The 14014-nt window shown below is 35.5% G+C and overlaps 1 protein-coding gene and 1 long non-coding RNA gene across 3 annotated transcripts in view; one reads left to right on the top strand and one right to left on the bottom strand.

Annotated features, from left to right (window-relative positions):
• Positions 1-14014, bottom strand: part of LOC138700628 (uncharacterized) — a 901578-nt gene that overhangs the window by 255506 nt on the left and 632058 nt on the right. The window lies entirely within an intron of this gene.
• The window catches only part of LOC138700543 (adenosine deaminase 2-like), a 36508-nt gene that overhangs the window by 21355 nt on the left and 1139 nt on the right, over positions 1-14014 (top strand). Inside the window, exons 5-6 of the mRNA XM_069827135.1 lie at positions 2052-2206; positions 4477-4679. Coding sequence (XP_069683236.1) covers positions 2052-2206; positions 4477-4679 — 358 coding nt within the window. The remainder of the gene's footprint in view (positions 1-2051; positions 2207-4476; positions 4680-14014) is intronic.

Here is a 14014-nt window from a genome sequence, read left to right on the forward strand (position 1 = left end):
TTTCAAATGCTTCTAGTCGCTTCTCTTCACTTCGTCGTAATGCCCATGTTTCTGCCCCATATAATGCTAAACTCCACACAAAACACTTCACTAGTCTCTTCCTTAGTTATTTTTCCAGAGATCTGCAGAAGATGCTCCTTTTTCTATTAAAAACGTCCTTTGCTATTGCTATTTTCCTTTAGACTTCTTGGCAGCAGCAGCAGCTCATAGTACACCCCAAGTATTTGAAGCTGTCTACTTACTCTACTGCTTCATTTAGAATTCGCAAGTTTACCTTCTTTACTTTTCTTCCTATGACTATAGTCTTCGACTTGTTGGAATTTATCTTCATTCCATACCGCTCACATGTCATTTAGCTCCAGTAGCATATTCTTTAGTATCATCTCCTCTTCTGCTAACATCACTATATCATCAGCAAATCTTATACACTTTACTCTTCTTCCTCCTCTATCACTCCTCCCATGTTATGAAAACAGTTCTTTGCTAGATCCTCTAAGTATACGTTGAACAGGGTAGGTGACAAAGGGGATCCTTGTCGTACTCCTCTCGCTATTTTACTTCCTTCTGACAATTCTTCTCCTATCCTGACTTTGACTCGTTGTTTCATACAAAGGTTACTGAAGAGCCTCCTCTCTTTCCAATCAACGCCAATTTTCTTTATAATCTCCATCAGTTTATTCCAATCCACTCTGTCAAACGCCTTTTCTAGGTCCACAAATAGCCTACTATATAAACTTCTTTATTCTTCTCTAGGTATCTTTCGTCGATTGTTCGTAACAGTCTAATTGCATCTATCGTACCTTTTCATCATGTCATATTTGTAGTTTTTCCTTGGGAAAGGTAAATACGGTAACTTCCCGTTTCTTTCCGTACACCACTCTCTCTTTCGCATCTTAAAAGATCCCAGGGAGCCTCAGCGTTGAGGTGAAGAGAGTGAATTTGACTAATTAGGCCCTCTGGGCTTCACCGAAATTCACCGCAAGGGTTAAATATCAGTTCTATCAGGGTTTTTTATACGATCAAAGACCGGGAAATCCCAATTAGCCTTTCCCCCCCAACAAGCTACAACCTTTCATAAATAAAACCTTTGTTACAGACTAAAACTGATTATAGAAGCTTGGCACTCCTTACTACTCTCTTGTCATATTAAAGAAGCAGAAAATGAGAATTTGTCGATATTTGTCACTATTAATATCTTCTGAATTTTCAAATTTAAGAAATAGGTTAGTGGCTTTCAAAAAACCCCTTACTGAAGAAAGTCACCGCTGCATCATGAAGCCACTAACGTGCTGTATTTTGAACATTTTATTGGTACTGAAGAACTGATTTTGAATCTGATGATAGTACGATATATACAGTACTGACTGTATAGTGGTTAGAATGGAAGTTCTCGTAATGTAGTGTATCGTGTTTGGTACATAATGAGTCATAAGCATTAATTTGATCTTATTTTCAGATTAATTACATTCTTTTTTCTTTTAGCGCAGAAATGAGCATTTCATGCCATGCTTTGTCGCGACTTTTCAATACATGATGTAGAGTGAGAAACGTTAAAGGCAGAAAAAAAAGTTTTCATATAGGCTCAAAGAGCACATCTATGCATGCAGACAATCGAAGACAATGATGGTTTGATCCATCACCACATTGATCAGATCTGGCATCCTCGGACTGACCTATGTTTGATTTCAAACAAGATCAGATGCGAGGACACTATTCTGAGACCAGTAAAAGTATCTAAGAATGTGAGCTATTGATCCAAAGTGCTAGAAAGAAATTGTAAGTGTAAGGGAATTTTTGAACTCCCTGAAGTTTGAACATGTCTATCGACAATATGATTTAATAAAGAAGTAAACAATGATAAGTTTTTTTTCAGCGTGATATTAATATACTCAGAAATTTGGTACACTTATGTTTGTAAACGTAATACACTATGCTATCTACAGCTATTCAACCTCTACAAAACAAACTGAATTCAAGTTTTGCAGGATCTTTTTTTATCACGTTCGACATCACAATTAGAAACATTTATGTTGGTTTTATCATACTTTCAGATTGGGAAGGACTAACGGACTTGAATTTAGTAGATGCTATTTTACTAAACACAACAAGAATTGGACACGGTTATGCCATCACTAAACATCCGCTTGTCATGAAATTAGTGAAGCAGCGACAAATAGCTATTGAAGTCAACCCTATATCCAACCAGGTAAAAAACTAAATAATGCAAACAAATTATAATAATTCATTTGTTGATATCTATCGATTTATGTAATCCATAGCCTACCCACGAATGTATCCTTATCCTTTAAAAAGTATCCAATATTTTAGAAGGTGCTAGTATGCATCGAAACAAGAAAAGAATGTCTAATAAACATGGGTCCTACAACACATTTTCTGAGATCTGAACACTTGTTCATAGGAGGTGCTCAATGTGGCATCCACTCATGGCAATGCATTCCTCTGCCCTTTGGCTTAAGGAATCAGGCACTCTTTGAAATTTACCATAACCAAAAGTTTAGGGGATTTAGATTTGGGAAACGAGCAAGCCAAGGTGTGGGGCCTCCCCGATCAATTCAGCGGTCCTGAAATGTCAGCGTCGTATGTTCACGCACATTGCAGAGAAAATGTGTTGGTGTGCCAACATGCATAAACCATATCTGTAGTCTTTGCTGACATGGCACATATTCCAGCAAGGTAGGCAATACGTTAATAAGAAAGTCTTGACAACGAGCCCCAGTTAATCTCTGCGATGGCCATATTAATCTATCGCCAAGGACGCCTACCATACGTTAATAAAAAAAGTCGTGATAATGATCCCTAGTTAATCTTCGTAGTAGCACATGTGGCCCTTAATCTATCACCAAGAACGCCTGTCCATAAGTTAATTGAGAATCGGTGCTGGTGCCTTGTTTCTTCAACTGCATGGGGATTTTCATCAGCCTACACATGCTGATTACCAAAATTCACAACATCTCTGCTGAACCCCGCTCAAATCCGCAACCACGCTTTTGTTTTCAGTATTCCTTGCGACGTATCAGTATTCCGTGCCAGGGGTGTCAACTACGGTATAATTATCTGGTAGTCTACTGTACTGTAGGGCAGAAAAATGCATTGCGATAAATGGACGTCACATTGAGCACCTCCTACGAACAAGTGTTCAGATATCAAAAAGTATGTGTTATAGGAACCATGGCTATTAGACGTTATTTTCTTGTTTTGATACATACTATCGCCACCTAAAATACTGGATACTTTTTTAACACCCTGTATAAACCACTACGTATAATTTTCAAAACACCGTCACCATTCTATTCCATTCTACTTGAGAATAGCCAAGTACCTCTAAGGAATTGAACTACCATATTTACGCGAATACAAGACGCCTATTCATCCTTCTAAAGTGAGAAGTATTTTATGCATTTCGCTTATTTCTCTGCCGTTAATCTGTACTTGTGATTCCCCTAGTAATGAATCATATTCGGTTCAATTCAAGGCTTTTTTTTCTGCATAAGCGAGTACACGTAATTTAAACATACAAATAAAAACTATAGAGTATTTACCGGAGTCAGTGTCGAGTATGCAGAACTGCAATACAATTTATTGGCAGTACGGATAACATTTGTATTCAAAAGTATTTTATACTTCGCGGTAAACTTCCTGCATATGAAGTTTAATGGCTTCAGGGCTTCAGCGAATCAGACGATTGCAACGTTGCCTAATAAAGAGCTGCGACTGAATACAGGAACACGTTCCACTAAGTACGCATACGCGGATATAACGTCACAAGCTGACGATACAGCTTAACAGAAAAAGTGCTAGTCACAAGCGCGCCACACCACTAGCCCACATTTCTTATCTATACAGGGTGATTCACGAGGAAAGGTCAAAAATTTAGGATACGATATCTTAGGCCATATCACAGATCCCTTCGACAATGATGCTGAACAGGTGCTTCAGTAATAGGCCGATAATAATTCGGTTCTGATGTGAAAGAGGGCAAAATTTACAGGCATTTTTCCTGTTCACACAGCAAATTATAAATTCTTTTCGCTATCAATGGTGTACACTGTATTGTCTTTGATGGAAGTTTCGCAACGTACTGACACTACGATATCAGAGCTGTTTATCACTGCCATATTGTCGAGTTAAATTGTCTTATTGCTTATGAATTGCAATTGTTTCCTGCCTCATGCAATTACGTAAATATTACAAAGCAATAGGTTTGTAGTGTGTCCATAGAAGTAAGAGAGAAACAGCGACATCAATAAACTCTGTAATAATCAATCAACATCAATTTACTCAGCATCAAATACATGTAATAAATTTCTAATTCCGCAATAACCTTAAATTGTGATCAAATTAGTCCCCCTTTATAGCTGCTTCTACGAAATGCAACTTGGCAACAGTAACCAACGAATAGAAGTTTCTGTATATTGTGCGACATAAAGTACTATGTATTTTGCATTTCCTGCGTAGGTGCTGATGTTGGTGCAGGACCTACGAAATCATCCTGCCGCGACGCTGATGGCGGATAATTACCCCGTCGTGATATCGTCGGACGATCCCAGTTTCTGGGGTGCCAAGGCACTCAGTCACGATATGTATGAGGCTTTCATGGGTATCGCAGGTCTTGACGCTGACTTGCGAGTGCTCAAGCAACTGGCTCTCAACTCACTCAAGTAAGTAAATGCTGAAAACATCGCTATGCTTAATAGAAGTTTCAACTTCAAGTGATATTGCCTCCATACTTATCCACATCCGTAAAAGAAAAACTATGAAATATTTGCTTCACAGAAAAATAAGGACAGCAATCGGTATCATGAAGATGACATATAACTTTTCCGAAGTTAGACTTTTGGGCGTTCCACAGCTTCCTGCAAACTTAACATCTCCATAGTTCCGAAGCTACAGGCATGTTCCATCATCAGAGCAAAATGGTACGATCTGAATAGTTACCCACAGTCCTCAAGCCGCGAGATCGCCTCTGAACAGAACTAGGGGCGAGACACGATATAACATTACACCATTATTTATTAAGAATACAATAATTTGTCTACAACACCTTTTGTAAGAAATAAATAAAATCAAAATGCACGCGGTACTACCTGCTATATGTGTTCAGTTTGGATAAGTAGAAGTACACAGGCTTCTGTTTTCGCCATCCAATCACAGTGCTAGAAATCACCTGCTAGGGGAATGACCTTCAGTATCTCACTGCCCAAGCAGAACAGATTTCCTTGCTGATGGACTGTACTCTGTTGGGCTTGTTAAATGTCTGGCTACTCAAACAACTGAGCCCAAGTAACTCTTCAGGTTATACCCATTTGTCCTGATGATGGAACCTGTATGTAATTCCTAACGATAGAGTTTGTAAAATGCAGCACATGGTGTAACACCCAAAAACCTGTTTTTGTACACAATCACCGTGAAACCCTAAAGTCTTATAATGCAACTTCTTCATTATACGTTTTGCAACGGTTCACTTTTTTTTTATCAAGTCACCATGACATTCCAGTTTTGTATTTTATTATTTTTAATCATCATTAAATATAAATTCAATCATATTTATGCATTCAATTGTGTTTTGCAAACATCATATTAAAGGTATAACCAGAGCGGGTAGAAGAGAAAGTGACGTTACTTCCTCTAGTTGAGTGGTTCGTCGCCGAGTGGCGCTAGCTCTGTTTTCCGTCCCCAGTTTCAGGATTGCTATTCGAGCAAAAGGTTTTTAAAAATAACCCATTAGATAAGAATGTATTGTAGAGTACTTTGTTACAATATTTTACTCGTTTAAAAATGTAATATTACCACATTAACAAATTGTGAGTTATATAACACAACCCTGAATAGTAAATATAATAATTAACCGAAAAATGGAACACTGTGCCGACTTCAGCCAGAAATACGCAAAAAAAGTACAGCTTCGCAAAACTGAACATTTTATGGCATTATAAAATACGCATTGACATGAAATTATATTTTTTATACACAAGAAAGAATGTAATATAATAAAGAAGACACTTTATTTCCACCAGTAGTTTTTACCTACCATTTAGTCATTAGTACAGTTGTATCTGGTTTATACGTAATTCAGGGGAACAAGAAGTATTACGTGCAACTTAGACTCATAAATTAAGCTTCGATATTATATCTATGCTAATGTAAGTTTTGATCTTTTGAAATACCTAAGTTATTTTATGTTTTGTAAAATTAAAACAATTTACTAGCACTGTATTAACTGGTTCTATGCTACTTATTGGAGAATATTAAATTAACGACTTTTCCACTAGATGATGTGGAAACGTAATAAACGTAATAAAATTGTAAACCAGATTAAGTTGTAGCCTAGATACAACGTAGAACCTGGTAGAACTATACTGTAGCTTTGTTACCGAAAAAAAAATTACATATTATGACTAAAGTGCTACTACTAAAAATAAAATAATTAATAATTAAACATGTATATTTAATGAAGTAGAAGCTAGGTACTTGGGTTCAATTAGGAGTTCACAATTAATTAGCACTTGAACACATCACATTATTTAACTGGTACATAGATTGAAAAATGTTCAGATGTAGAGTCTATGGTGATCATCACAAGATAATCATTTTCTAATTCCAAAATGTCGCTCTAGAGGATCCTGATTAAAATTTTTCTGTTAGAATATATTTAAATCTGCTATCCCACAAGAATTAATATATTTCGTGAGTGCTCTGAATTGTCACTCTAAATAATTCAAGGGTTCTTTCTTAGGCAAAAGTGTTCTTTGTATTGCCAATTACGTGTAATATATATTCTAAAATCGTGTAATGCTAGAATCCTTTGTACAGGGCAGAGGGGGAGTCTTTGAGTTCAGCGTATCTGCAAGGTCGTTCATTCACCTTGTAAATTCTTTTGTATTTTCACTTCACTCGAACACATCACAGTTTATGACTCTAAAAAATGTATCGATTTTGAAAAACTCACACTAAACAGCTGAAATACTGGTCTGGAGTTAATTCGCTGAAAGGAATTACGGTCAATGTAACTAGGCATAATTTTGGGCATTCAGATGTGGAGTAATGGCACATAAATGCACACAAGCGCAAGATTAGCTAAGGTGTTCTTCTGATTTTCGGGTGTCGCATCAAATTATTTTGTACTCGGATATTTAACGATTCTATATCAACTACATCATCATTTAGCGTCAATGGAATTGGCCATAGCCAGATGGTATTTGTTAAGGGTACATTGTTATGAGAAAGGATTGATGTCCTCTTGGTTGGATATTTTTTCTTCCTTTCTTTTTTTAAGATATCGAGGCAAGTTTGGGAAAATATGTGTTATGGCATATGGTCTTGGTCGCCAGTTCTTGCGTGGAAGTCCTACCTCTTTACCGGCAAAAAATTAATTTATCGGCTCTTACAATCAAAACCGCAGAAAAATGGATATTACAGATATAAGAACGAGGATACAGTTTTCTGTCTTCGTGGAATTGCTCTACACCACTTCTGAAAAATAGTCTAGTCTTTGAGTGGATAAAAGAAACGTCTCTTCTTTACAGATTATATGATCGGATTTACATCAAGAACAAAACAATTAGGCTTATTACTACTCGCTCACATAAACGGCACAATAAAAATCACCCGAACACCACAAGAAATATCTCCCTAATTCCATAGCAGAACGAGTTCTACCTGCTCTGTCCACAGTAATAAGAAGAAAACTGGAGTCTCAGAACGATCGCCACGCCAATGTTTTGCTCAGTTGCCGTGACTACACTAGGGGGTTTAAAAGTCCCATTAGAATCTTGCCGAGTTACCACACTTTCTATTCAAAACGCTCTGGTATAACTTTTAAAAATCAAAAGGTAAGATATCTCACTTTTATTACAAATTTAGGTAGTAGCACTGTATATGTAATTAATTTAGATAATTTTGCTTGGTACACTTTATCATAGCTATATTGTATTCCTCTGTAACATTTGCTATTTTCGAAAATAGCTATTCAAAATTGAAAGCCTTTAGTTTATAAAGAGATTCGAACTACATTACCTACTCGCCAAACAAATAACACTCCTGAAGGAAACAAATGAAGATGGAAAAAGTAAAATTCCATAACGATCATTATTTGACATGTGTAAATGTGATCCTTACAACTGACTGTGAATAGCACATAATCCTTTACATCTTGCATGGTTTTTTTAATTATTGTGACAATGATGTAATTCTAATGCTATATTCCTACGACAACTAGAGATGTGGGCAATAGTGAGATTCTGCCAGACGATTCACCATCTTTATTCGAACTTTAGTCAAGAAGTGCAAAGAGGATAGAATACAAAGAGAATACAAAGATAACGGAGTAAAGATAACAGTACAAAGATAATAGTGCAAGGAGTATGCCATATATCTTCTTCTCTCGGTTCTGCCAGTTTCTGCCGGTGTATATGTTTTGCTTTGACTGAAATTTCCAGCTTTACTGTGCTTTTTCAGTGTGTCTGAGCAACGACTCTGAGGTGTTGTCTCTATAGGTTGGGTACATTCCAAGGAAGACCCTAATCCCTCTTTTTATAGTTTTGATTTTGTGTTAAGACTTGTCATTTCAATCCCAGGAGTACGAGGAATTGATACGTCACTGTCTGGCGATCTTCTATCTAGAGTTTCGCCTTGTTCCCTGACGGAATCGCTTACGACACCACTATTATCACCCTGATGCCATGCAGTCCTAGGAATGATTCCTTACACCTTGGTTTGGGTGAATCATTGGCCCAGTCATTCCCAGGTTGTCCAGCTGGGACCTCCTGAAGGAGACTTACCAACGGAGTATTTTTTAGCGATTGAATTTTGAATGGCTATGATTTTGAGTCACTCCTACATTGTCTTTTCGTACGTTTTCTCCTTGAAAAGAGCAGAAATTATTAAATTCGTTTCCTGCGAAAGTTGTTTGTTTTAAAAGAGCTCTATCAAATGGAACACTATTTGATCCTCACTCCTATTTGAAATTTTAGTCATACCTACCCCACTGACCCTACTTCTTGTTAAGGCTGATTGATGAAATTAAGCTCAAGTGAAAGTTCACATGTGCTTTAGTTACAAATATTTTTGTCTTGAAAATTTTAATGCACTAGTTTTCGAAATAAATTACTGCTACGGGTGGTCTGATTCATATTGTATTCTAACGGGTGTTTATTTAGAAATAGGTTTCGCTCAATATGGCGCCGTTTGAAAAATGACATAGACAAGCAACAATCTTTTCAGCGCGTCACCTTTAAGCAGTAAAATCTCGCGACTTACACATTACATTTCAGAATTATGTAATTTATTGGCTTACCTTACAATAAGTGCTGGAACTGTCGACCATTCTCTCTAATGCTCGTTTCTCTAGACACTCGTTCGATTTCGTCCCTTTCGATAGAATTGAATCCTAATCACGTGGTCCGCCACGTTCAATTTATGAACGATTATTGTATTATAAGGCTTTACTTTTAACAATTTCGTCAGTTTCAAAGCTGGTGTCTTGGATACACCTATCTGTTGACCTGACTTCCTTAACAATTTTGTGAGAGACTGTTCTAGTCTATAACCTATGTTATCGAGGTTTTCTTCAGTTAGAACGGGATTTATGCGCCTTCTGCTTTCGTTTAAAAATGAACTGGTTTCTCTCACTTTTTCACTAAATTCTTGATTATTTAATCAGATATCTATTGCACGCCACGATATTTCCATAGAAATACAGCACGTCACTTTTTGTACGATTTCTTCATATCGCTACCTTAATCCTACAATTAGATAACTGCACTTTGTATGAAAATGAGTTATCTACATATCCTAAATACTTGAGTTATCCTTTTTCATATGATACAACTAGGTAAGTGACGTTTTGTTTCATATTCTTAACTTTTCGGTTGTAAAAAATAGGTATTATCAAAACAACTGACATTTGTAATGCTACAATTAGGTATCTTCACTTACCTACGTGTAGCATATATATACTACATAGCTAGAACCACACACAGCTAGAAAGTTATCTACAGTTCTGTAGTTGTAGCACGTAACAATTGTACATTTTAAATTAGGCTAATATATTATATTGGTAGTCCTATGTATTCAAAACATTGTTTTTTTAATTGGTTATTTTACGACACTTTATCAACTGCCGTGGTTATCTAGCGTCTGAATGAAATGAAAGTGATAATGCCGGCGAAATGAGTCCAGGGTTCAGCGCCGAAAGTTACTCAGCATTTGCTCTTAACAGATTGAGGAAGAACCCTGGGAAAAACCTGAGCCAAGTAACTTGTCTCAAACAAAATTTAAGCCCAGGCCAGCTCGTTTCACGGTCGGCATGCTAACCGTTACTCATTAGAACAATCTAAATCTTGATGCTCTTTTGAGTGCACCATCAGATTGAGATCAGAATATATTTTGATTCTTGCAATAGCAAAAGCGAAAGAAATAAGTGCTTGCACTAATTAATCATTAGTTGCATTAGTAATTACCAGGGAACGGATTTATATGGACTAAAAATATATGAAATATGTAAATATATATGTAGTTATTTTTACCAAAATATGGAATTAAATATGGATTTTTACCAAAATATGGAATTAAATATGGACTTAAAATTATAAAAAAATGACTATGTACGTTAAATATTGGTACATTTTAATCAAACTAAACAAAAAATATAATGGACGTACCTTATCTTCCAATGTAGTTTCAACAAAACACAATTTTTATTGTCTGTTACCATAACAATAGGTTACAAACATTTCTTTCAAGTGCTGAAAAGTGAATCTTCTTCTATTGTCTCTGAGGATAGATTTATACTGACTAAAAGAGCGTTCGACGTCACAAGAAGTAACTGGTACATAATTCAATTTCACAATGTCTGCTGGGGATAAGTCCAAGTTAATCTTCACTGTTGATTCACCACTCATCACAGCAACAACCTTTTGTAGTTCTTCATATCCAGGGTTTTTTGAAAGTACAGTGTCCACCTTAGCTCTTACTGCATCTGCAACTTTACCTCTACCACGATTCAGTTGTTCCACAGTACTATTTATAATTTCAAAACTTTCAGATAGTGAAAGGTGCCTATTTTGGAGACTTTTGAGCGTTTTTATGATGCATGAAAATGTATGCTGAATGTGAGCTAAGTCATTCTTCACACTTATGTCACAGGTAACTGTTTTCGCAGTATCAATTGAGACTGCATCTTCAGAGTCCAATGCAAGGAGAACATTGTTAATAGAGTCTATATGTTCGGCATAATATTCAACTGCTTCTAGCCATGTACCCCATCTAGTTAAAATTGGCTTTGGTGGCAATGGAATTTCAGGGTACATTTCTTTCAACACGTTAACTCTACTGGGAGCTTTGAGAAATACTTTTTTCACTGATGAAATCAACAAATCTACTTTAGGGAAATTGTCTCTGACCACTTCTGCCACACGATGAAATGCATGCGCCACACAAGTAAAATGAGTCAATTTAGGATATACAACAGATAATGCTTGTCCAGCTTTGACCATATAAGGGGCAGCATCGCTAATAAAGAATAACACATTATCGTACATAATACCCTTTGGCCACAGGATACCCATAGCTTCGTTGAACAGTTTAACTATAGTTTTGTTATTGCACTTTTCTAGAACATCACAATGTAAAAGAATTCGTTCAGAATATTGTTCACTTAACAAACCGATAACTACATTACCAACAAGTCTACCTTCTTTGTCGGGAGTCTCATCAATGGAAACCCAAATTGAACTATCTTTAATTTCATCTCTTATCTTCTGTATTGTCTCATCGTAGATGGATGGAGCATACGTCTTCCTAAGTGTTGACTCATCCGGGATTGTATGTTGAATATATTTTTCAAGGAATTCCCTGAAGACCTTATTCTTTAGTTTGTAGAGAGGAATATCAGCAGAGATGAGAGAACGGCACAGGTCGATGTTAAACTCAGATCTTACATTCGATGTTGTTGGTTGTGTTAAAAACAATGGTCTCTGCTTGGAATTTAGTTGTTTGTTGGCCTGATGTTTACTAGTTGTAATGTGTTGTTGCACCAGGAACTTTTGTGTAGATGATACTGCACACTGACACAAATTACAAAATAATATTTTATTGTCAGTTGATAAACCATCTTCTTTAAATTCTGAAATGTAACTTGTTAGTTTTGATTTTAAATTGACTGAATGACGTACTTTTGGCATATTTACCGTCTTTATAGTATGATTTACAAAACTGAACCTATGTGTACTCTGACTGGCATTTAACTGTTGAGCTGCACAACTGAAGTCTGTTAAAAATTTTAAATTAAATTAATACAGTTTTGTAACTTACTTTCCCATTGTTGATAGGACTGCTAATTTTCAAATAACTCTGATGTTAAAGGGATTACTGAACATGTGTTTAAATCTCTATTGTTGAAATGTATTTTTAAAAGTTAATGGAATTTTGTTTTGTTTTATTGTTAAACCTAATATAATATGGACTGTTTTATATGAAATATGGAAAATATATGGAAATTAACGAAAATATGTACTAAACTCTAAAATATGGAAAAATATGGAAAATAAAAGTAGGATTTTTCAACCCTACACATTGTGAAACATAAAGATAATGCAAAATATAAATTATATTAGCTTTATAAGTAAATATGTATTTACATATAAATCCTTTCCCTGGTAATTACTGTAAATCCTGAAATGCATAACTTTAATTTAATAATAAAGGAAAACAAGTCATGCATTGTACATGATTTACTAACTGAAGACGTTAAAAACTGGAAACAGCTTGAGAAAGACAATTTAAACATTGGGAAGAAAGAAAGTAATGGAAACCCATTTGGATGGAAGAAAGTGTGTTGGTTACACTTCGCAAAACCAGATCATTTGTATTGAGGTTCAAGAAAACTATGATGAAGAATTTCGGTCCATGCACTCTGGAAGAAAATGTAATCGACGTCGCAATAACATTTCGGCAAACCTGAAACTTCTGTATCGAACAAACATTCCAATGTCAAATACTAAGTATCCTTCTGCTATTGGAAAACAGTTACAGTTGTACAGTAAGGCACATGACTATGTGTCAGAAGGAGATTGAGGAGGAGAATCCGTAGAAGATGATGATGATGATGATTATGAAGAGAAATTGTTTACCTAAGAAGTAAAGTTAAATTTTATGTCAGAGATTATGTTCGTGTTAAGATGCATAGTTTGTAAATTTCATGTCTAAAAGTTACTTATTAGAATTCTTTTTTTTATTTTTTATTTTTAAATTCATAATTAATTAAAGGGTTGAATGGATGAAGGTACCATGCTACAAAAAGTAAATTTTGAATAACTTAAGTGTAAAACTGTTAGCCTTGCATTAAGGAATAGAGCAATGTAACGCAACTCTTTCATTTGCACGGTATAACTGCTGTAATGGGACAGACATCTATGGAATCCGGTTTACAATAAAATTTCATACACAACACTTCCATTCAAAGAAAAATACTGATTTATTTAAAACTGTAACACAATACCTTCATCCATTCTACCCATAAATTCCTTAATACGAATAGTTATCTGTTAGGTTATATAAATATAAATTTGTGCAACAACTAAGTATCTTACGTAGGCTCTAATTTAGACTTTATATTTTTCAAAACATCAATTTTTACAACTTTACAATATGCACTCCAAAAATAAGTTCCAAAGGTACCTAAACAATCAAATGAGCCGTTCAGAACAGAAGTGGTATAAGTCAAAAATGGGTAATGAGGGTAAGTAAACATTCTGTAAAATACAGTGCAAAGTAACAATTAATATTCAATTTATTTAAACTGTTAGTAGTCAGTGGATAGCACGAAGGACATATTAACTGCTACTTTTGCGCTGTATTTCACAGAATTTTTACTTTATACCTCATTACCCAATTTTGACTTACACCACTTTTGCTCTGAACGGCTCAAACATCGATTTTATAATTCTATATAAATACTTCTAATCTCAAAACAAACGTTTAAATCAGCTTCCTGTAA

This window comes from Periplaneta americana, chromosome 1 (genome assembly GCF_040183065.1).
Source record: "Periplaneta americana isolate PAMFEO1 chromosome 1, P.americana_PAMFEO1_priV1, whole genome shotgun sequence".
Taxonomy (NCBI): Eukaryota; Metazoa; Arthropoda; class Insecta; order Blattodea; family Blattidae; genus Periplaneta; species Periplaneta americana.